The sequence below is a fragment of the Apis cerana genome, linkage group LG9, assembly GCF_029169275.1.
Source record: "Apis cerana isolate GH-2021 linkage group LG9, AcerK_1.0, whole genome shotgun sequence".
Taxonomy (NCBI): domain Eukaryota; kingdom Metazoa; phylum Arthropoda; class Insecta; order Hymenoptera; family Apidae; genus Apis; species Apis cerana.
Window position 1 is genome coordinate 3052818 of NC_083860.1, and position 25782 is coordinate 3078599.

A 25782-nucleotide genomic window follows, 5' to 3' on the forward strand; every position below is an offset into this window, starting at 1 on the left:
ATACCCCGAACTCGAACCGAAACGCTCGAACGAACGAGCCGAGCCGCCATTTCGCCTCGGCCGGATTCAATTTAGATGTAAAATTTAGAGTGGTGGTCGCGCCACCCTCCCCTTCGGCCGACGAATTCCGCATTATTATAATAGACCGTTGGTAATGGCTCGAAAATAAAGAGGCAAGGGGTAATGGAGAAACCGGATAGTGGAAGGAGTGGCATACCTTTGGATCGAGGATGTACGTATATAGGGGCCATAAACTTCCCTCCTCGTCGCGTTCCACCCTCGCCCATCCCCCCGTTTAAATCCTCGTGTGTTTCTTATTCCACGATGAGCGTGGTTATAACTTCGAGACGATGTTCGCTCTCCCGCTTGGAAATGAAATTGACGAAGCGACGTTCATTATTCCTCGGCCGAGTTATTACCGTTCTTTTGATGTATTTTATGAGATGTGTAAGACACGGAGGTATTAACATGATTATTTTTGGATTATTAAGATTGGATGTTAATTAATCCTTAAAGGGAATTTTTATATTTATTTCGTTCTGAATGGTTATTATATATAATTCGTATAATCCTACGATTCCTAGGTTTTTAAATTTTATTAGATGTAGAAAAATGTTTGCTTTTATAGATAGATATAAAGTTTGAAAATTTGTTGAATAAATTTGAATACGCTTTGAAATTATTTATAATAAGAAATTTTTATGAAAAAATAATATGCGATATAGAATACTATAAATTAAGAAAGTAATTTTTATACGAATATTGCAATGTTTCAAAATGTTTTAAAAATATTTTGCTTACTACTTAATGTATTTTAAACGAAGAAAAATATTCGATGTTAAATTCGATATAGCTTCGACATTATTTTATTATTTTATTTTAATTTAATTTTTGAAACAAATTTTGCTCTTTTTTTTTTATAAATTAATATCTATATTCAACGAATAATTTATATCTCACGTACTTTAGCAATACTTTTCCTATTTTAAATATCGTTTTCCATTTAAAATTTCCCCGTTATTATTTAACAAAGTTACAATCAAGAGTCAAAATGCAGAAATGTAATTAATTATTCTCAGAAATGTGCGAATATGAACGATAATTTCAATAATAATGATTATTAAATAATACAAAATTGAACATAATTAATATAATATCCTTGGTAATATTAATAATTGTCATTATCATATGGTAATCATTCACTGTGAGAGAAAGAGAGAGGAAGGAAGAAATAAAAACTTTGCAATTATATTAATATAATAATGATTAATAAAATGTATCATATATCGGATTTAAAAAGTGAATTTGGAAAATAAAAATTATACTTAGAAAAATGCATAAGAAACTTCTATCTATAAACAAAAAATTTTTCAATAATTATTGCCGAATAATATTATTAAAAATAAAATAATGTTGAAAAATTTAACTGAATAAATTTCACTTGAATAATTACGTAAATAACAATTAATTTCGACCTCGATCAACTCTATTCTGTCCTAAATAACATAATTACAATAACATTAAATTGTACATTAATACTCTCCTCTCATTATTTATTTTATTCCAACATTTCTCAATTCTAAAAATACGATTCTCCACAATTCTCATACCCAAAGTTATATTCTTCGACTTTATACACTCACACACACATACACACAATAATAATAATAATAATAATCATAAAAAATAGGCAACGAATAACAAAATAAGATTTTCTACAATTTTCTCACCTGTCCTTAACATTCTCCAACACTCCCAACACAATGTAACAGGAAGAATAAAGGGATATTTTACAAGATTAAACGTTCTCTTCCCTGAAATTGACGGAGGGACAATAGAGTCGCCAGGCGAAAAAAGCTCTGTTGTCCGTGTGCCAGCTTCAGGTGCAACCTCGTAAACTTTTTTCGACTTTTGCGAACGTAATCCGCAACCACGAGCCGTATTGCCGCGCCACTTTTGCCTCGACGCGTTAAAAAATTTCCAGCATACTCGTGTACATTGTCGCCGATCTAAGGAACTGGATGGGAGAATCGTGGATACGTTTTGCTTTCATTTTGGTTACATACGAAAGAAACGAACAATTTTTCTACTCTTTTCTTCTTTTATTATTGTTATTATTGTATTATTATTATTGTATTTCTTGAATATTGATTTTGAAATTTCGAGACGACATCTTTGAAACTTCTTCGAAATTTTGGATTAACAAGAAATGATTTATTTTATTCGTTATCGTTAGCCATTTTTGAAGGAATATTCGAAATTTCGGAACGCGATTAAAGTCATTTTGATTTGATGGAGTTTCGATTTGGATTATCATACGCGTCCATTAGGCGCACAATGACATTTCATTCGGTTAATATATTTACGAAAATGTATTTGATCGTAGGGACGCAATGAGCGGCAAAAATGTGATTAAATGGCGTAATTTTATTTCCATGGTGTTTCGACATTTTCGATTTGAACACAAGTTCTTGTGATGTTGCCATTAACTCTGATTATTGCTTTACGAAATGGACGTGTTGTTATACAGCTCGAGTGATGGGATTAAAATTTGTTTCATTTTCTTTTCTTTTTAATATAAATATATGTATTTATATGTAATAACGTTTGCAGGAGAAATTTATTATATAAATGAAAATTAATTGATTTCATTTTGATTTCATTTTTTCTTATACGTATAAATTATATTTAGCGAATAAAACAAAAATGAAGGATTCGTTTAATAAAGGAAATCAGCAATTGTTATCAATTATGAGATATACAATTTTATGGTTTTATTAAATATTTACAACGAATATTTTGTTATAGAAAATTGTAAATCTATTTAATAAAAATTGAAGATACTAGAATCTTTTCTCTTAGAAATAGAAAAAAATGATTTTTTAATTTTTCAATTATAATTTTTTGCTTATTTTAATTTTTTTGAAAGAAACTTTTTAAAGATAGGACAATTTATAAATTATTTTAATGAAAACATATTTTTCGCGATATTTTTGTAAAGAAAATGATAATGTATTAAAATTTGAGATCTGCAAATTTCATTGAAGAAGTTTTATTGGAAAAACATTTTATTTATTTTTTAGCTATTTTATAACTAACAATCAAATTACAAGGCATGAGATATGAGATGTCGATGATGATAAATGATAAAGATGGATGATTGCTTAATATGATTTCATGTAACAATACATGATTCGTTTTTAATCCTTTATTTTTATTTTCATTTTGAAATAATCTTTGTTTTTTGAAACATTGATTTCATAAAATTATATTTTTTCCCATATCTTTTTATCAAGGATATAAAGTAAAAAAAATTACTTTTTAATTCTAATAATCTTTCTAAAACAAAATGAAACATTATAATGAAACATACCCGAAAAGTATTAAATTCTAATAAAAGATATTAATGTTAAAAAAAATAATATGATTTATCAGAGCAGTGTTTTGGAAGAATCGAGATTTTTTTTATTTCTTAGCAAACGAATTAACGAATTTATCTTAATGAGAAATTCGATGATAAACTGGAAGCAGTGGTACATACCGTGCATTAATTGGAACAAACAAATTATACGTAATTTGAAGCATTATTGTATTAAGCAATTAATGCATGAATCTGATTTTCAATTACTTTTGCATGTTCTTTTTCTTTTCCTTCTTTACTTTAATAATTATGTACAATTGGAGGATTGGTATTGATTGGAGAAATTTCCTAGATTTTTCTTTTTTTTACTTTTATCTTTATGCACAATCTAAATATACTATTCGACAGAATATTTATATTCTCCTTTAATCTTACGATACGTTTTAATTAATTAATACTTTTACGAGATTAATTTTCAAATTTAAATCCGGATGGAAAAATGAAATGGTATCAAAATGAAAATTTTTAATATTAATAATATTTTAATTTCAAGTGATTTTTATACTGAATATTTTTTACAATTAATATTAATTTACAATTTAAATTATTTTAAATTATAACCTATTATTCTTTAAATTTAATTTTTAAAGAATTGACATAAGAATTGAGAGAGTCAAAAGTAAAATGAATTTCTCTGAAATAAAATAAATACTTTTTATAAAATGACAACTTTGACTTAAACAAAACGTATATTTTTTCCAATACAATATATAATAATCATCGAGTCAAAATGTTTAACTTTCAAACGAATAATGAACCACAAAGACAAACATAATCACTGTATGCTAAACATATCAAAGAGATAACGAAAGATGATATCGAAATAGAGAAACATAAAAAAAAACCTCTCTTCCTCCACATTCCCTCACCCACATCAGAGACGACATCCAACAACTTTTCTTTATTTTAATTACCACATCAATCACTTCTGTGTTCCAGCACCATTGTAGAAACTGCGGCAAGATCTTCTGCAACGCTTGCAGCGACAACACCACGTCCCTGCCGAATTCATCGAAACCTGTACGCGTGTGCGACGAGTGTTACGTGTTCCTGGTCGGTCGTTACACGTGTGCACGCTAACGTCCCATGACCGGTTGTCCATCGGCTCGACGTGGCCGATTTACCCGAGAACGAGAACGGGCAAACAATGGAAGAAAGAATCTATCCTGCGCATATACTCTCTCTTTCTCTCTCTCTCACACACGCATACACACGTAAACACGTAAGATGTTTCCGCTGTCCTCGAAGATCGCTTCCTTCTTCGACGCCGCTCATTTTCGATTCGGCGCACGAGGTTTGTTGTTCGAAAAGGTGTCGACCGGCGAACCTGCATCGCCTCGAGTCCAATTCCTTTCATCGCAATATCATCGTGCGACGTTTTGTAAAAGATTCGGGAAATATAAAGACGACGAGAGGGATGGCCGGCCGCCATTTTGTCGCGCGACGAAAGCCTCCAGACTTTCCGTCGAGATGGAAAAAGTGTTTGCATTTTATATTTTGACGAGGTAATTTTGGGTATATTCGGTTGGGTGGCCTGTTTTTTCGTGACTGCAGTGTGTATCTTGACGTATAAGGGAGAATGTGATTGGGACGAAAGGAAACGTTTTGGAAAGTGATCGTATTGAGAAAATTGTTGTTATTATTATTATTATTATTATTATTATTATTATTATTATTATATTAAGATTAGAATTTTTGTAAGTAGGGGACATTTGAAGGTCGGAGTTGTTTTTTAAAAGTAGAATTATAATATTCGCTTTTATCGTATTGTTATAAATATTATATATGTTATTTTAATTATAAATATAAATTTTTTAATGCATGAATTAATTTCGTTATATTTCGTGGAAAAGTGAAGATTATATTTTATAAATGGAATGTTAAAAGCAAGAAAAATACTTGACAAAAAGTGTTATCAGATTTACTGAAAAAAAGTATTAAATATATAGTATGTATGAATACGTGGTATCAACATGATGGATGTCCTGCTCGTTGTGCTAGGATATCGAGAGAAACGTCAAATAATAGTTTTCTGTTATCGTTTTACCATTATTATTCTGCAAAGAAATAACGTGTAAGAAAAAGAAATATGTATATTTTAAATAGTTACGTGAGCTGTATTTTTCAATATTTTAATTAATGCATTATTTTTGACGATTTGATAATCGAAAATTAAATAAGTTTGAATTCTTTTGATATGTGTCACTTTTCACCCAATCATCGAATCCGAGAATTGAAATACTTTTCAAAGCAATAGTTTTTCGATTTAAATTAAATTTAGTATTTCATTTTATGAAGAATGATGAACTGAATTGATTCATGTATTGAAAAATGTAAAATTTTATTTAGAAAAAAATTTGACTTTGAAATGTCTTCTATCGAATGTTTATTTATAAAAATTTAACTCTTGTCTGAAACATTTTTATGCAATCAAAATTTTTGATATTTCAAATTTCAATCTTAAGTGTCTTATTCTATAGAGTTCAGAATTAGCTAATTAAAAAAGTTTTATCTGTGATTTTTTATGATAGAAAAATATTCTATGAGTAATTGAAAATAAAATAAAATTATTTTTTTTGTATTAATTAATAAAATATTAAAATAATATAAAGATAAATAAAAATAATGAATATACAGTTCATATGAATTATTAATATTTTAGCAATGAGCAAAGTTGTAGAACATTGAAGATTTTATTTCATCTTTCAAAAATAGTGATTTTTATAAAAGTATTATAATGATACCACTGAGAAGAAGGTATTTTGTGTGTATTGTTAAAAATATTTTTTTTTTATATTTTACTATATTTACTTTCTATCATAAAGAAACAACAGAAATTTTTTAATTATCTGATCGTTTCCGTATTAAAATTGTATTTTATTATATCATTATATGAATTGTTAACAAAACTTATATTATAGCAAAATATTTATAAAGAAAAAAAATAAAAGAAATATTTATAAAGAAAAAGAATTAAAAAATATGTATGATTCAGTCCAACTTCAATTTGGATAAAATTTTGTAAATTTGAAAAACATTTAAAAGTATCCAAGTATGAATTTCTTTTAATTGAAATCGTCTTTCAAATTTCCAAATTTTTAAAATTTTTAAAATCATGTATTATACAATTTTCGTTAAAAGAATTTTTTCATTCCTTCTTACAATTTTTACTTGTTCTTCAAGCCTACAAAATTTTACCGAAAAGCTGGACCGTTTGCGATATCTCCTTGTCAATGTTGACTATCCAATGATTAATAAAGACATTTTTTTATTAAAAACTTAATTAATTCTGGCACAAAGGACAACAAGTTCGATTGTGAATTCCAAAAAAGAAATGTTTTATCAATGAATAAATAAAAGTGCAAATACTTTTCACATCCGCTCCACTGAAAGTAATCTTCATTCCTTTCCGTTCTGAAAGCACGAACGAGAAAAAAATTTCAATCATCGAATTTTCGCTGTTAATCGTATGTAAGCAATATACAAATAATGTAATATATACGTTGCTATATACGTTTTTCCGTTTCTCGAATTTTAGATGTTCGTTAGTTCCTTTTTCGCGGTGGACTGTTATCGAGAGACGCTTTGACAAATGTTAATATAACGAGTATTTTATATTCAGATTATTATACGAGTATCCGCCCTTGGATTGGAGTTGTGAAAGAATTTCGAAATGTGTGCCTGTACAATGATATTTTTCAAATGTTCTGTAGCGTCGTGGAAATATTTTATGCGAATAAAAGGCTGGTTTTATATTTTTCATCTTGTCATTTACTTCCCTGTGTATTCATGTGCAGATTCTTCAGTAGTACAGATCGATGATATTTCAGACTTGAAAAAGAAATCACAAATCGTGAATGAAAATTTGTGTTTAAATTAGAAACGTGCTAATAAACGTGACGTAGATCATGAGCTTTGAATTATGTGAATTTTTAAATAAAATTATTATGAAGAAAAGTTAACATATTAAAAATCGTATTAAATTTTTCTTTAAAAATTTATTTTTTCATTAATTCGTAGTTGTTGTAACAATTATATTAGATTAATAATTAAAATTGTATAAAATTAAGTAACAGTTCTATTCTTATTTACAAAATATATTTTTTTGTTTCATATTTAATCATTTTGAAAAGAGATAATCAAAATTGTTTCGTTTTATATTTCTTTACATTACATTTATTCTGAATAACTCGAATCTCAGAAAAAAAAGGATCAAATCTTTGAATTATGAATGAATTATAGAACTAATATTCATAAATATATCACATTCACCATATTTTTCTAATCAAATGTTAAGAATCACCATGTTCCCTCTAACTTTCAATCTTTTTAAATTCAAATATTTAAAAATACAGATCACAAACACTTTTAACTTCTTAGTTGAAAAGAAGAATTTTTTAAAATGGAATAAAAAATATTATTTATAAAATAAGTTCATATTTTCACGTATAATATCCATTAATAACTACCTTAATAAGTATCTCCCTTAATAATCAAACTACGACAAACTAATTTGATAAATGCGAGATACTTTACCAACGAGTAGGTAGTAAATTTGCTCGATATAATCGATTCTTCCCCGGTCAACACACACAATCCCCTTTGTGCGTCAGATATTGCGTGAAGGCTGGCCAAGAATCATTGTTCTCCAGGTATCGCAACGAGCTTTTTGAAGCGAAGACAATGGTATACGGTACGATTCCTATGATTGAACGTTTGCCCGGAACGAAAGGCACGTTGCAATAGTGTGAAAGGAATAGGTCGAGTCGGATGTCAGGTTATATTAGAAACTTTTCCTCCCTTTCTTTCCCGATTTAGAATTATTTATGGACTTTTTACTCGTTCGTACATCCCATTTGATTTGGTGTCGATATCGTTAAAATATTATTACTTTTTCCTATCATTGTATCATTACAATAATAAAGATAAGGTTAAATTAAATCAGATTTTTATTCGTGGGAATGAAAAATTGTTGAAAAGATAAACGTTTTAAAGGAACATGAGAATTTTTTTAATTAAAATTGCTTATAGATTTTTCGTTAGATCTAAATCTATTCGTTATATAAATTCGTTATATAATCTTGATTTCGAATCTCAGAATAATCATATAATTTAACTAAAAATATATTATTTATACAAACATGTATAAATTTCAATTTTAATTCATTAAAAATCCCCCTTTCAAATTTCCCCAACCCCATCTCTGATCCGAACGAATTCTGCGCACAACAATGATACGTACGAAGAACACGACCGTCATCCAAGCAGATAGAATAGAAATGCGGGAAAATTTAAGAGAGTGCACCAATCGCAGTAATATCTCATTCAACGATATTAAAGAAGAAATCTCGAAATTCGTTCGAGAGGAGTGCCCGTGGAAGGGGACGAGGTTCGAGGAAACCGTGCCCGTAGAAAATGTCGACCGTAATGTGCAATCTACCTGCCGAACGTAAATCTGTTCCTCAGCCGCATAACGCTTCTCTCTAATCTTCGCGGGGGGTGTACAATCGACTCGCCACTCGAAAAGCAGTAAAGCAGTAAACCTGGCCACCTTCCATCGGTGCACTTATTCCTTTCCGTCGCGCCAACAGCGCCCTCCTTCGAGGGATCGTGCACGAGATGTGACGTTATTTATACAGGGTGTCTTACGTTGTCTCATTGTTTAGGAAGCGAAGTTCATACGTGTTAATTGTGGTTAATTGATTTTCAAGAGGACAACGCTTGGCATTGATTCTTCAAGGAGAAAGTGGACATTCTTTCTTCTCATGTGGAATATCTTTCAATTAAAACGCAACTGTTTAGAATTTATAAAATCTTTTTGTAAATTTTCCTTCTATATGTTTAGGTAAATTTTTGCTGGACTAATTTAATGGTCGTTTGATTGAGATAAGTATGACGCGATTATACATGTAGGTTAATTACACGAGTAAAGGAACAAGTAGTATATCTCGGTCATTAATCCGACAAATAAGATATAAGTATATCATATTCTATTTTAAGAATCTTTTGCAATTTATAATATACGACAATGAAATACTTTTTCATAATATCTACAACTAAGATGTAATATATTCAAATAAAAACAAAATGTATAATATATTCTCTAATTTTACATACAAGTTATTTACATAGATGTCTTAAAATATCAAGAAAGAAAGAAGAAATTACATAATCTTTCGACTAAAACTAAAACACACTTCTCCTCAATCTTCGAAAATCTCCTTCAATGCTATTCCCTTCCCACAATTCCCACACCCTGTATACCGATCCACCTATCCGCAGAGATACGCGAGGGGGTGGAGGGAGTTATCGGTGTCGTGTTACACGTGCGCTTGCTGCGGTAAGTTCCGAGGGGTGGTTCCGTGTAGGCCAACTTGTCGGCTATCTACGACTTTCGAAAGCTCGTTAGCCACGAGCGTGCACGCTTAAACGGCCGCTAAATTGAAATCGATCCTCGCAGCTTTTGGCGTCGATCACCTACTACACCTACCACCGTCTCGAGGAACCGCGGCAGCACACGTTCCTTCGTACCGCGCCACGTGCCTTGCACCAATGTGCACGCGACACAATCTTGTTAAACTCGGATCGCAACCTCGTTGTTTTCGGGAAGAGGATCGTTAGAGATTCGAAGTTCGACTAACCAAGTTTTGGACCGGCGCTTTTTAAAATTAATATTCGAGTATGAGTATTTCTTTTTTCATTGAAAACGAAAATGGCACGAGAAAGGGAAGAATTGTTTTAAGGGAAACATGATAAAGAGTGAGCGTTGTTGAATATTATTTGATAAAATGAAACTTAGGCGAAACAGAAATTACGTTGAAAATGAATTCTCATGTGGTGTATGTTGAAATAACGTAGTTTATTTTTTTTTATATAAATGCAAAATTAAAGCATTTCGAGAATATGATATATCATTTATCCGGAAGAATGCCAAAAGCAGAGATTTTTCGCACCACGAGTTCTCTGTAAACGAATTAAGGAGTCTAGAATACCGTGACCGCGATATACATTCATTTTTTCCAATTCGTGCTATTCGAATATTGCTTGCAAATCAATGGGAGGGAATGGATTACGATTTTATGGTCTATCCGTGTCCGGAATGAGGAGTCGGTGTACGTAAGATCATGCAAATAAAATAATGTATAACAACATTAACGATAGTATGGCGTGTTTGGCAACTCGTGGAACACTGTGCCTAGATCATGGATGCAATACCTTATACATCTGCACGACTGACACGCGAAATGTTTAAAATTCACGTTATTATTTCACGAGAGTGTGTTTATAAATATTATAAGAAATGTATGCGAATTGTGTTTAAGTATAAATCATAGACATACTCTGTGAATTATAATAAATAAACTTTGTTTATAAATCATGGACAAGAGAAATATTTTTGGATATGATGATGCACTGTACGCAGGAAATAAATAAAATAAATTTTTTTTCTTTCGCGATTTATTTATTTATTTTTAGTTCGATTTGAATATCTTTAAATGATTGATGCAAAAATTAGTCAAGTATAAGTCGAGTATGTTTGATGAATCTTCAAGTGGAAAAAAATATGTAATTCTTGTAAACAAATATGTTTTCTTGCTGATATGTCGAATAAATTTAAAATGTTAAAAATAAGCGAATATGATTACGAATGATTTAACTCTTATCAAGATTAAAATAATATTGAATGAAGTTTTGATTATAACTTTTTAAACTTTCTCTTAAATAGATATTAAATTAACAAATTTTGTACGTACATTTTTTAAAAATATTGAATATATCATGTTAATAATAATAATAAAAGACAAAGCTCTTAGAATTAAGAAAAATTTATTTGAAAATATGAAAGATTCGTGCATGTATTACTTTAATATTTGTATGCAGAAGTAGTTCCATATGCATTTCCAGTTAGAAAAATAAATATTTTTTACACGTAGTCTGCAATTGTTCCTTATTTAAACAAAAATAACTTTTTAACTCAAATAAATGCGATCCTTACATCAAATAATTCTTCATATATAAACATTCAAATATTCTTCAATCCAAAGATACTTTTTGCAATGAATGAAATGAATTCTGAAATGTTTAAACATCTTGACTCATTAAAAGAAGCATATGAGATTGAAATCTTCTTCAAATAAAACGAATCCTCATTTTGAAATATTTAGATCCTATATATAGAATTTTAGAATGTGTGCCACGATAAAATAATTAAAAATACTGAATTGGCACGTGGAATCGTGGTTTCGAAAACAGGTTACAAGTCAAAAAATATTTACGGCATTTTTCTATTTAAAAGGAAACCATATGCCTGTAATAAGCGAGAGCAATCGAACGTAATAGCATCTGGCCAGAAGCGCGATTTCATCTAGCATACTCGTTGTATGGCATTCGTGGAGAGACTAAATTATCACGCGAACTATATTATTATTATGAACGTTTAAAAATCAACACTAGATCGAACGGTTGACGATATAATACGATCAGAATTATTTACCAAGATCGATCTGATACACCTACACGTTCGTCACTTTAATCACATTAACGTGCAACATGTCTTTATCGATACCTTCTTAAAAATTTCATGCTCTATTCAAATTATTCAACGAGAAACATTTAGACGTTCCATTTAAAAGGATCAAACTGATTTATTATTTCGATAAAACTCGAAACAACTTTTTTTTGGAACTGGTTCTTTTTTTCTTGTGATCAATTATTCGAAATTGATTCGTGTTAACTCTAAATTCTAATTAGTTTAACACAACATGGAACGAATTATTTGCCTGTATGTGATATACAGATCGACGCAACACCTGCAGAACTTCCATTCTTTCATATTTATTCTTCCGAAACAAAGATTTATTTTTAATAATGCATGCATTGTAATAGGGGATATATACACGGTGTTATATCCGTGAGATAGTTTCGAAGTCGCATTAATTATAGTCCATGTACCTTTGTTGTACATATATAATTATAATAAAACATTTATATTTCAATACGTACATTTCGTTTAAATATTATATTTCAGTATATAAGTATAATCGTGTGCCTCAACAATTGTGTATATTAAATATCATATATTAAAAATGTGTATATTAAATATATTATATAATATTAAATAATATCAACAATTGTGTATATTAAATATCATATATTAAAAATGGATTAAAACACAGTGGATTAATTACATACGTACACAACAGTATTCTAATTATTCCTGCTTGCTTATCAAAACAGCTTGGTTACTTTGGTATTTCAACGTTTTCGTAGTATTATTAATTAAACTTATCAATTCATTTCTACGACAAAAAAAAAGAAATCCTCTCCATATAGTTATATGTAATAAAACTTGTTAATTATTAGCGTTTTGACGCTTTTCTGACACTTTTTATTTTCCTTCCCCACGAAAAAGCTCTTCTCGAGAGAGTTTATTCTTCGAGATGCAAAGCGAGTTACAAAACTTTTCGAAGAATCCCTCCATCAAACGCGATCCCTTTCAATAGATGTGAAGCAATTTTTACTTTTACCTCGTTACCCCTTTAAAAACACTAACGAGGCTAATTGTAAGTGAATTTTCCGCGCGGCAGCGTAAATTCGGTTACAAACTGCACGGTTACAAACCAGGTTGTTGCCAACCTCCCGTGTAAAATCTGCATTTTCTGGCAAACTGAAATTCACAACTTGTTTGTTGTTACTCCCGATCCTCGAATCGCGCATTAACGACCCAACGGGTGTAGCAATGACGCATAACATTGGAGAGGTGACGAAAGGAAGATGAGAGAAAAAGGAAAAAAGGAAAAAGAGAATTCGGATTGGAAAAATTTCGCGATGCATCGAAACGCGAAAAGTGATGTGGAACGCGGAGAAAACAAAATAATCGTTTTTCCGTGACAATGCCCACGGCAAGCTGCTACGTGTATTTTATTGTTGAATTCTCACGAATTTCGGGTTTATAGAAACAAATGGATTTACGATCGCTAGGATTCTATGGAAAATGGATTCGCGTCTTCGAGCATAGTCCCATTTGGAAGAATGAGTAATTCATCGCGAAAAATTTGAAACGAATTTTTCTTTTCTTTTTTTGGAAACTGATAATCGATAACTGTTTCGATTGTGCCCGATTTTGGAAATTCGAATATTACAGTTTTTCATATGTTGTTCAATTGTTGTTACATGTAATTTATCGGTCTAATTTGGTTTCGATTGAAGTTGTATGTTCAAGAGAGTTTTTAGTAGGAGGTATTATGAAAAGCAATTATGAAAATCGTTGCAATATTTCTAATGGGGGCAATCATTGAACTTGTTTTTCGGTAATTTTGCTGTAAATTATTCGATACGAGTAAATTGTTTGAATGAATATTAATTCAAGCTTAAAGCACTGAATTTGAAATTAAAAGTAAGATAATAGTCGAAATTGCGATTCTTTGATTAAAATATTGGAAATAAAATTGATTTTATCATATGTATATAAAATCGAAGTAATAAAAGTGTGAATCTTAATCGTGGCTATGTTTGAGTATTCTCAAAAAATTCATCTTTTTTAAAAATCTAAATTAAAAATTTTCTTTTTAAATTTCTAATAAATACGAATCTTTTTCATTTTTCATAATTATTATATATAATAATTTAAGCATTAAGAAATATTTAAATAATATTTCGTACACAAGTAATTATAATTAATAATGAAAATAAATAAAGGTACATATAATTATGGATTTGGTAGCTCTAATGTTAATTTTTACTCCTTAGTGAATGTAAAGTTATCTTTACTGATTAAAGAGTTTGTAAGAATAAATTCCACATTTTATCTTATTGAAAAAAATATAATCTTTCATTTCATATAAAAAAAAAAAAAATACTCAACTTCGAATAATAATACAATATCTGTTGCAATGTAACAGAAATTTTTCATATCAATAGAAAAATAAAAGTATTAAATATAAAATTGAAAGTATTCGTTACAATTATAATAATTTTCAGCCTTTTCAATTTACTTCAAAATTTACTATACAAAAATTCTTTACATTGAAAGTTGCAAAATTTAAAGATGTATTAGATGTGTAATATGATGCTTCCATAAATTAAAAACTTGTTGTCAAATAACTCAGATAATATATAGAATGAAGATGATTTCTCTTTATAAAATCAAATTTTCATGAATATAATTAAAGAGAGATTTCATTATTCATTCTTTAATTTCTAAATTGAATTTAATTATTAAATTCTCTCTCTAAACAGCCAAATATTTCTGCATTATCGTTATTATATCGAAAATAAAAAATCAAATTTTATTATATTTTCTCGTAGACGAAACGAGATAACGAGATAAAAGATGATGAGTCGACGAAACAATTTCGATTATGAAATGACCCAGTTGACGAATTAAGCTGGGAAACTTGGCTTGGACAAAACTATTCGTGCTCACGTTTGGTGTTTCAAATTCTTCGAGATCGACCGTAATAATGATCGCGTGAAAAGCTTCTCTCGTAGTTTGATTAAACTTCTCGATGCACGATGTAATTTATATTCATCAATGCGCGAGAGCAATTCTTAAAGCTTGTTATAATAACTTTTGCCGGTAAAAGTGAGAGAGATGGTGTTGGAAAGTTGAATTCGGGCTATTGCAGTTTTCAACTTGATAATTAATTATTACGAAACGACAAAAAGGTTGATCCTGCAGAAATTGAAGGGATATCTCGTTATCTATGCATGGAAGAATAAAGCAAACGGGAAATTGAATAAAACTTTATATTTTCGTCGAATAGTTTTTGAAAAAGTAAATAAACGATGATAAAAAAAAAGGAAGAAAAAGTGAGAAGAAGCAATAATATTAAAAATTGTGTAAAAAAATTGGAATTTTTATCGTATAAAAGTATTAAATGAGAATTAAGGAAAAGTAAATCGTTGTAATCACGTATTTTAAAATTTATTTCATTCACAGAAATAATTTTAATATTACAGAATTAATAATTTTTTAAAAGTTTAATAAAAAAAATTATAAAAATCGATAAAGGTATATTTCAACTATTCTATTATTTTTAATATATCACTTTATATATTTTTATATCAAAATGTAAGCAAATTTTTCAAAATTTCCCTGCCTCTTTGACATTAATTGAATTAATTAAAAAAATCTCTCGATTCGTGGAAAAATTGTATCGCTCGACATTTACAAAAGGCTCCAAATCAAATCAAATTTTATTCCTTTGATCTAGAAAATCATATATAAAATGCTCGTAAACGCGAAGTTATACCACTCGCGATTAAAGTATTTCAATTCTCGCGTTTCGATCTCGCGGAAAGAAGAATCCGTGACTCTCGATCCGGGTCACCGATGCAATTAACCAGCTTTTAAGACTTCAGAAAGGGCCGATGAGATAGAGAGGGAAATCTTAAAGCAATTAAGATTAATGTAATTAGCGTGAAAAGTGACTCGGGCGAGAGAACGAGAGAAATAGAGAGCCCTCTGTTCACCCGCTGTAGTATTTCTGAAGAGGCACTCGTGTCGGCATGCCTGGTCCCCGATTGTAAACAGATATTTTCGCGTTATTTTCATAGTGGTGGGTCGGTGGTTCTGCGCATGCGCCGTTCCGTTGGCGGCAAAGCCGTATGGTCGACCGGCGTACACCAGTCAGTTGACGTAGCCGCGTCGTCCACGTAACAATATGCTCCCAGTTCTCGCGATCACGGTTCTCTGCATCGCGACATGGGCATCCGCGTTGAACGATCCGCTCTCAGGTAAATCAATCACTTGGCCAATTAAAATACTCTGCATCCGGTCGTTATCATTCCCAGTGAGAACGGTATCTCGAAACATTTTTTTTCTTTTTTTTTTTTTTTTTGGTTATCTTCTTCCATTTTCTTTCGTCGCGTTCTAACCTCGTTAGCCTGACGTTTATAAGGCTGAGTAGCGCAAGTGGTTCACGAACGTTTGCAAATCACTCGAAGCGGTTAACGGAGACGTGCAACTAGGATGAGCGTAAACGCTCGTTTATGTTTGCCAGTGTTCCCGAGAAATGTTGGTATATATATATATATGTATATATATTTACGGAAGATAAACGTCTTTCGTGCACGTTTGTACGAGAAGGCGAAGAAATGTAGGCTTTTGTCTATGGATCAAGGAAGAAATGGTTACAGAAGTCAAGTTCTTTGCTGAAGTTTGGCAAAGATGCTCGATAAAGATCAGGAATGCTTGACAAACATCTTCGAGTGTTTACGTGTAGTTTGATAATACCTCGATTGTACTTGTCGAGTGTATTTGGTAGTTTCTTCAGAAATTTTATTAAAATTGGGACTTTCGAGTGTGAATTTTTGACCATGAATTTTGTTGGAAGACGTAATTCGATGGTTTAGCAGATAAGGATTTAATAACACGTACGTGATAGGATTATTAGATTGTGGATTTTTATGCAATTGTAATCAATATATATATATATATATACTATTTATGGATAATATTTATTAAAGATATTAATGATTTTTAATTTTTCATAATTTTTTCAAAGTTTTTTTCATTTAAAAAATTAATTGATACCGTTTCTTTAAAAAATTCCAAATTAAAAGTTTACGATTCACTTATTTAATAAAAAATACAAAGATCTTTTTCTCACAAATTCTAATTTTTATTATAATATTTATTTACATTATATTTTCACACATAATAATCTATTCATACCAAATTTAACGTCACATATTATCGTTCGAAAGAGCCAAAAATTTACAATTACGAAATTGCGTAATACCAAATCACAAAAGCTTCTTTAAAACTGTCGATTTACATATACGCATCTGCATATTGAATCTAATACAATATGGTTGTATTCACGTTAAAATTTCGAAGATCGTAAAAAGGGATTCATAAATCGTGACAGAATCAGAGTGTTTTAGTGTTTTACGTCAAATTCAACTGTGCAAAGTTTCAGTTTTATGTGTTAAAGTTCTTGGAAAGATATGTGTCAAGTCATTTCACGTTCTCCAAAGAGAACGTATTTCGAACAATTTCAATGTGACAACGATCGTAAACTGACTGTTTGCTGGTCTGATTGCCGCGTAACAGGCGCAACTGTTAAGGTTTCTCTAAACGAAGGATACAGCAAAATATTGGTTATTGCTATACGCCTTGTAGAATATACGTGTGATATAATATTATTATATTTTGCCAATTAATTAATGTTAATTAGTGATAAACGAGAGTGTTATTATATACCGTGTTTATTAAATTAGCGATGGAATTGTAAGGCTTCTCGAAGTTGTGAGAAAGTTTTTGTGATTTAATTAATTGGTTATAATTCTGATTTGTTATTGTCACCACAGTATTGAATGAAATACTGATGAAATTGATAACTGTTATCTGTTAGAGGAGTGAAAGATTTTGCTATTGTTAATTACTCTCTGCTATGTTTGAATTTATTCAAGTTTCGAAATATTTTTGCACATTTGAAGTTTTATACGGTGTTTATTATTGAAGTTAAATTAGAAATTATGTATTCAGTAAAGATTTAAAAATAATTTAATTTATTTGTTTTAATGAAAGTGATGGAAAATGATAGAACTTCAATTTTTTTTCTAATGTTTTAAAATACTAAATATTTTAATTGAAATTTTGTCAAATTTGAATACGAATTTTTGAATTCGACATTTTTTGCAAAAATTGAGTTTCTTTTACTCAAACATGATTTTAAAATATTTCTTTTAAATAAAAATTAATAAAAATTTCTGACAATTTTTTCTTTTATGTTATTTCCTTCAAAACGAATTCGCGTTTATAAACAATTTACAAGTCAGTTGCTTAACGTAAAGTTCAGTTTTAATGAAAAATATTATATCAAATCAGTGCAATAATTTACACTTTAATTGATATTAATATCATCAATATAACAAAATAGAACGTATTATATCGACTTAACAATTTTCAGATAATATAATTCAAGTTTAGAAAAAGTTAAGGAATTAAGAATCTTTAAGAAAACAATTGGAATCGATAAAAAATTTTTTAATTTTACTACAATACAATTTTTATCACTTTTGTAAATGATAATGTAACATTTATTAAGAATCATTAGAAAAATTATAATTAGTAAAAGAACAAAAGAAATTAATAAAATTTCATTCGTGGAAAGTTTGATTCAAAATTAAATAATTTATATCGAACCATGCCATTATGAAATGAAATTATCTTTCAAAATTTCCTGTTTTCTTCTTCTATGCAATTTCTTGGCTTGCCTGCAGTATTTGCGAGCATTTCTCTATCTTCTCACTTCTGCAGATGATTAAACATGGGATTTAATCCTGGTCCCTTCATCTTTGGCGTGTAGTTCGTTACGTTTGCGAATCATCCATTCACGTAGAGAACGACATCTTAGTGTTAGTTGCTAGACTTCATGTCAATTTGTTTAGCATCATTCCATATTTATGCGTCTGGTCAGGCATTCACGTTTTAAAGCATTTCAGTTTATACTTTCCAATTTAATGCCACAAATCCATTTTCAAAAATAATTAAAATAATTAAAGATGCTCTTTTTGAAAATATAATATGATACGATGAAAATAAACTTTTTTTTTACTTATAAATTTAAACTTTCGATAAGATCAATAGATTCACTGTTGATCGAATTCTTGTTGCGTGATTTATTCCAAAAAAATATATATTTCACGTGAAATTTAATTTTTATACATCTGAATTATTATGAAAAATTTTTCGAAATTTTGCAATTGTCAAAATTCAAAATTGATAAAACTGAGATGGGGATAAAATATTGATCCTTTAATAGAATGAAAATGATGAATGTTTTTTACTAAGTTTCATAAGATGATATTATTGTACGTATATATATAATAAAATACATATCAATTTAAACGATAAACATACACAAAAAACTCAATTAATTATAAACCTTAACTATTATATCACGTTTACATTTGCCTTCATTTGTTAGATTATCTTTGTATTATTATTATCTACTATCGCGTTCTTGTTCGTTTTAATGAAACATACACATCATCCACATTTCTCAAAATCGATATTCTGAAGTACTATTACTTATACATCAGGTTTCTGTGTTATTTTAATTTCTTAGTGTGTTCACAGTATATGTTATTTCAAATTTGAATAATTTTGACGCGATGTTGATTCAGATGCAAATAAGAAAATAAAAAAATTACAAAATTTTGAGAAGGAAATGATGTATAATAAAGCAATAGTGCGAAATGAATTAAATTTTGCAATATATGTGATAAAATAGATTTTGTGTGAAAATTTATTCGTAGTATATTTAAATAGATAATAGGAATTCGTTTAAAAACGAATCGAATATTCTATTTAAGGGAATGTTAAAATAGTTGCAAATATATATATATATAAAAAAAAACAATCAATTCTCAGCTAAAAATAATTCTTTCCATTCATTATTATTTTAGTAACAGAAATTTTATTTTTGATAAACTAATTTCACTCTAAAATTAATAGATATATATATATTTTCCAATCTCATATTTGAAGAAATGTTATTACTTTGTTTTTACATGTATTATAATAGAAATTTTATTTATTCCTTAAATTTCAAATTCTATTCCAATTTTTTTTTATAAAAATAATTACTACTAGTTATTTACGAAAAACGATCGCTTCTTCTTCTCATTCAAAAAATTTTAATTCTTCGTTTCATTCCAATTTTTTCCCCCATTAACTATTTCCATCATATTCATTCAAAATAAATACTTTTGACACGTTTAATGTTATCATGTTGAAAAACCTATGTCAAAATAATTTATTCATCTTTAAAAATAAAAAATTCTTAGCTTCTTAGAAATATCGCTATAATTCACACACGATTTCTTCAAATTATCGTTATAATCACGCATTGTTCATCGTTCAAGAAATTAACTAATCGTCTTCGTCTTCCAAATCGGATCCAAACCGCCACCCTCTTAAATACGTAAGGAGGTTTCCAGGAAAAAGAAAGACTCGGCCGTGACACGTGCGATAGAGCAGGAGAGAGGGCGATCGAAATCTTATCACCACGCTGGATCTCTTTAATCACCACCCCCGTTTTACTGCTTCGTGTATAGTTGCATAAAATGCGCGTCAGTGGCTCGCTACGTCAACGCCGTTGGATCGTGTTGTAAATTTAGCCCCTCCATCGATCGTGGAAACGATCGTGCCACGCTCTCTAAATTATCTCTCGTTTTCCATTTTCGTCCCTCGTATTTCATTTAACGACCGGACAATCTAAGGAAATTCGAATGCTTCGGATAAACAATGCCGTTAAACTGGAACGACCTCGTGCTAAAAGATTTCATTGGATTAAATTTTTTGAACGAAATGCTTGGAATTCGGAATTCATCGAATCGTTTGGTCGTTGATGATCGATTTTTGAATATCCGTGGGGATAAATTATGAATTGGTACACGTTGAATGTAGGTTGTTGTAGATGATAAATGTATAGAAATTTTGTTGTCGTTCCCTGACTCAGAAATTTTGAAAGATATCGATATTTTTACTTGGCACTCATAACAGGGTACAATACAGAAGGAATTGGATTAAGAGATCAATATATATATTAATTTCTAAATCAATCTATCATCTAGAATACTCTTATTTGGCAAAGTTTACATTTTTTTCAAAATTGGCAAAAATTATAATGAAATATACATGTAATGATAATAAATATAAAGTAATGTTATTTAATCTGATATTTTGTACGATAAGGATATTAAAAATGATATATACTAGAATATGTAAAAGAAATATATACAGTTTAAAGTTTATAAAGAGAGACTACATATTCAAAAATAAACTATTTAATCAATAAAACATTTCAATCATATTCAAATGTATAATAAAAGAGTTAAATAATAAATTAAGAAAACATATATATATATAAAACGAATAATAAATTATACTTAAAGAAATTCGCGATATTGAATGATATTTGATGATGTATATCTAAATAACAGTTTATTATAATGGATTCTATTGTAAAGAGGGGGATTTGAATACTATTCGTGTACTAATGGCATATTCCACGAAAATATATACATACATATATGATATTCATGTATTGTTTCAATCATGTATTGTTTTCTGACAAGAATCTCTATATCAATACCAGCTTTCTTTGAATTATGGAGATCCTCATAAAATAAACATATTCTCTTTGATTCTATAATATGCATATATATATATATATATATATAATTATTTTAAAATTTATGACATTATGCTTTAAAATAATGCACAATAAATTAATTTGCATACTGTAGAATTAAAATTGCATGTAACCTCGCAAAATAGCCTCCATAACTCGTTGAAATCATTATCATGATTAATGTTGTTCTATATAGGATATACTGACTCACATATTAGAAAATTAATTAATTTTTTAGAAATAAAAAAAAACATAAAGTAATTAAATTATTAATTATAATTTTAAGATTTAAGTCAGATAGAGTTCATAGTGAAGATTTTATTTTATATATTGTTTAATATTTATTTTATTCTTTGATAATTTTTTCAGAAAAAAAGTAATTGACAATCAATTTTTCATAAAGTATATTACGAAAAAACTTGAATTATTCACGAACTTTCAAATCGCTATTAAATATTTATTATTTATTTCTGTGAAAAAGTGAAATAGTAGAATGAATAGTCAGGAATCGAGATAGTAAATCGTATTTGCAAATGGTTTAGACAATAAAGCCAATAAATCTATTTTTTATGCTGTCTAGAGACTAATTTTATTTATTTTATATATAACCATTAATAAGCTTTCTCAAGGATTTTGAATTTTAAAATTATGAAACAAAGACATGGAATTTATTCTTGTAATTCTATTAATTAGTAGATCATTTAACATATTTTCGTTTATATATCAAAGGCTAACGTGTCTATTTCTCACTTCATAAAATAACAAATCAAACAAGATAAATTGCACTATCAACTTTTAATAAGTTAATTTGATTCAAATATATCAGGATATTAATTCTTTTCTTTTTTTAACTATAATAGTATAAATAATATAGTAATTACTAAAAATAGTTTTATTCTTGATCACATTCTTGTTTATCAATTTGGCTAAGGTACATCTGACATAGTCTTTATTTCTTTTATCACAAGAAATTTTAATCTTGATCATATTTTCGTTAATATATAGCACGGAGTATTCACACTATATAGCTGAGAGGCTAGCAATTGGTCATCAAACAAGTTTGTTGTGGTGGAAGGAAGCTCTGATGACTTCCTCGTCTTTATGGATGCACCTCATAGCTGTGTACTATCCTTCAGCTTGCAATTACCAGGGGTGACGAGCTGGATAAATTGCCCCGTCATCTTTTAATCAGTTCATTTAGCTAAAATACGGAAAGCACGATCTTGACATTTCAAGGAGCAAGAAAATTTATTCTCGGACATCCTGTCATCGGTATAGGTTAATGAACAGAATGAGTTCATTGAAAATGTCATTCAATGGTAGAACTCTAGTTGACCACTGCCTTTGAATACTTGAAATGCTTGTAAGCTCAAAGGATTAAAACGTACAATGGAATTCAAAGTGATGAGTTGGATAAATTATTCTCCTATTTTTTAATTTTTATATTTATACTCAAAATTTTTGTTATCATTTAAGTTTTGAATTGAAAAATGTAATTCAAATTAATAATAAATGTATTAAATAATTCAGATAAATTTGAAAATTGGATTTGACATAAAGATAACAAATTTTAATTTTAATTTTAAAAATATCTTCAGAGATATTAATATAAGAGTTAATTAGTTCATTTTACCATCAATCTCATTATATAGGAAATTTGGTTACAAGTAATATAAAAAATTACAATTAAAATTTTGATAAATCTTATATAATTATTTATTTTTTAATTAATTCTATTATATACTAACTGATTATTATTAAATTTATTTTTATAATTACTTAAATTACTTTTATAATATTATATGCAACATTTATTACAATAAAAATTTTATAGATCTTAACTTATTACTTACTTATAAAATGTCAATTTCAATTTTTAAATTAAATACAAACCGCAGAAATAAAAATTGGAAATACAAGAACCGAGTAAATCTTCTTGCTTTCTAACAATTCTAAAAGCATTGCACTTCAGATGCATTAATAAGATGGAGTTAAAGCGACATCCCCTCGCTCGATCTAATAGTTATACTAGACAGAATTGATAATATTAACGAGAATCGAAGTGCTGCTTCGGTCGTAGCAGGTACTATGGATCGGCGTACGGGCCGATCATAGTGATTGATCATGATCGTGGCCATCTAACAGTAATAGAGGATACTAACGGTTGAACTGACGAAGCGTAACAATTTAATTGAAACAAGAAAAACATTTCAGAGAAAGAGAGAAATTTTTCAGTTTTCCTGTTATTAACACTAATGAATTATCATTCTACGTTGAATTATGAATAAAATCATCTCTTTTGAACACATGATCACGATATCCTCGCGAATTTACGTATTGATATTTATTAATAGGATTAAAGTATACGATAAAGCTCGATGTCAATAATATCGAAGCATTTAATACTTGACGTGGACAAATTCATCGTTAACCATCAAGGTTTGTTTCGATTTATCGGTTTATTACGTTCGTTCGCGAGAGTCAATTGTACCACTTGCGCTTTTTCTTTTCCTCCTCGACACTATGCCCCATCATCCTCCACCATCTCACGCTTAACCGCGCTCGCCATGGCAAGTATAAATTATCACGGGCGGAAGTTAGTCCAACGAACTCTTCTTATCCTCTCGCGTGATAATAATTACTCTCTCTTTCTCGGCCGGTCGGGTGGAAATAGGTTCTTTAGTCCTCTGACGGGACACTTCGTAGATCGTGCTAGAGATCCCTCGTTTATTCGCGCCGAAACGATTATTCTTTACGTCCATTGGCCGCAGGGGGGAAGATACACGTGTCTGGTCATGATTTAAACACCAGGTTCGAAGGTGACGATCGGTTCCGTAGGCAAGTGTCGAGAATTTTGAGTTTGAATCGAGATAGATTTCGGTTTTTAACGTGGAAGATTATAATTTGTGTTATGCGATGATCGAATAAAATAAAAGTATTTGTCTCAATATTGGTTTTAATGTGTTAAAAAGTATAATTTTTATTAGGCTATTAGTATAATGGCTATTATTATAACGTAAGTTGAAATAGGAGACGTCTTTTTAATATTATTTTAATTTCAATTTGAATCTTAGATTTTGGTTTTTAATAGAAAGCTTCTTCAAATTTGTTTGAATTTGGCACAATTCAAATTTCTTCTTTCTAATATAGATAAAAAGTGAAGTATTTTAATTATATAATTAAACATAAATTTCTATTTATGACATTATGTTGTAATATAATAAGTGAAATTTTTGCATACAATATTGTAATGTTATAATCTTTTAATATTGTAGTTTTAAATTTTTCATGATATAGATTTTTAGTTTGATTATTAATATTATTATGTTCCATTCAGATTTATATTTAATTTATATATTCATTTTATATAATTTAACAGAATTAATAATCAACGAGATATTTTGTAAATGTAAAATGTAAATTGTCTGTTAAAATAAATATACAAATACAGTCCATCAATTAGTAAAAATGATACACGTTTGAATGTGTATCTCTTTTAATTATTATTATATTACTTTTCCATTTATTCTAATAGTATATAAAAATATTACAAAATTTAAAAGATATTTCAATAAAAAGTCAAAATATTAGAAAATTAAAATTCTCTTGATGATATTTTATTTTACTTCTGACACTTTATTTCTCATATAAATTATAGATGTGTATCTTCTACATTTATATTTTAAAAGAAATCGGTATATTTAATCGGATTTATCGATTATACAAAATTATTATTTATTTGTGTAAAATAATATTATTGCGGTATTATTAAATTTTCCAGCGGCTTTATTTATCCGCGTGGACAATGAAATAAAAAAACTGCAGTGGTTGATTGGAAAATTTTTAAATGAAGACGTATCAGTTTTAGAAAACAAATATAAAATATAATAACAGGATCGAAGCGAAACGTAAATAAAGAACATTGAAAACGGTTCAAATAATTATAAAAGTCATGAAAATTTATTTTCTTATTAACAATTTATTAAAACGTTATGAAATGGACTTCAAAATTATAAAGTATAAAATTATATAATAAAAAGTTTCCAAAGAAAAATGGTGTGCACTACATTTTATAATACTGAATAATAATCTTAATAGCCAAAGAATAATCTCTAAAACATGCCAAATTTTGTCTATTTTTATATCATTGACTCTCTAATATCTCTCTAATTTTAATAATCATTCGATGATTAAAATACTTTTAGAAAAATT

The 25782-nt window shown here is 28.8% G+C and overlaps 2 protein-coding genes across 6 annotated transcripts in view; both read left to right on the plus strand.

Annotated features, from left to right (window-relative positions):
- LOC107995475 (protein RUFY3) overlaps positions 1 to 7180 on the plus strand; it is a 29851-nt gene extending 22671 nt beyond the window's left edge. For all 3 annotated transcript variants that reach the window (XM_017053031.3, XM_017053014.3, XM_017053023.3), the window contains exon 12: positions 4361 to 7180. In XM_017053031.3, the coding sequence (XP_016908520.1) occupies positions 4361 to 4501 (141 nt within the window). In that variant the 3' untranslated portion in view covers positions 4502 to 7180. The remainder of the gene's footprint in view (positions 1 to 4360) is intronic.
- An 8370-nt stretch (positions 7181 to 15550) lies between these two features.
- The window catches only part of LOC107994049 (lachesin-like), a 161800-nt gene continuing 151568 nt past the window's right edge, over positions 15551 to 25782 (plus strand). Inside the window, exon 1 of one of the 3 annotated variants that reach the window (XM_062079095.1) lies at positions 15551 to 16159. In XM_062079095.1, the coding sequence (XP_061935079.1) occupies positions 16087 to 16159 (73 nt within the window). In that variant the 5' untranslated portion in view covers positions 15551 to 16086. The remainder of the gene's footprint in view (positions 16160 to 25782) is intronic. The other 2 variants (XM_062079094.1, XM_062079096.1) reach the window with 2 other exon arrangements.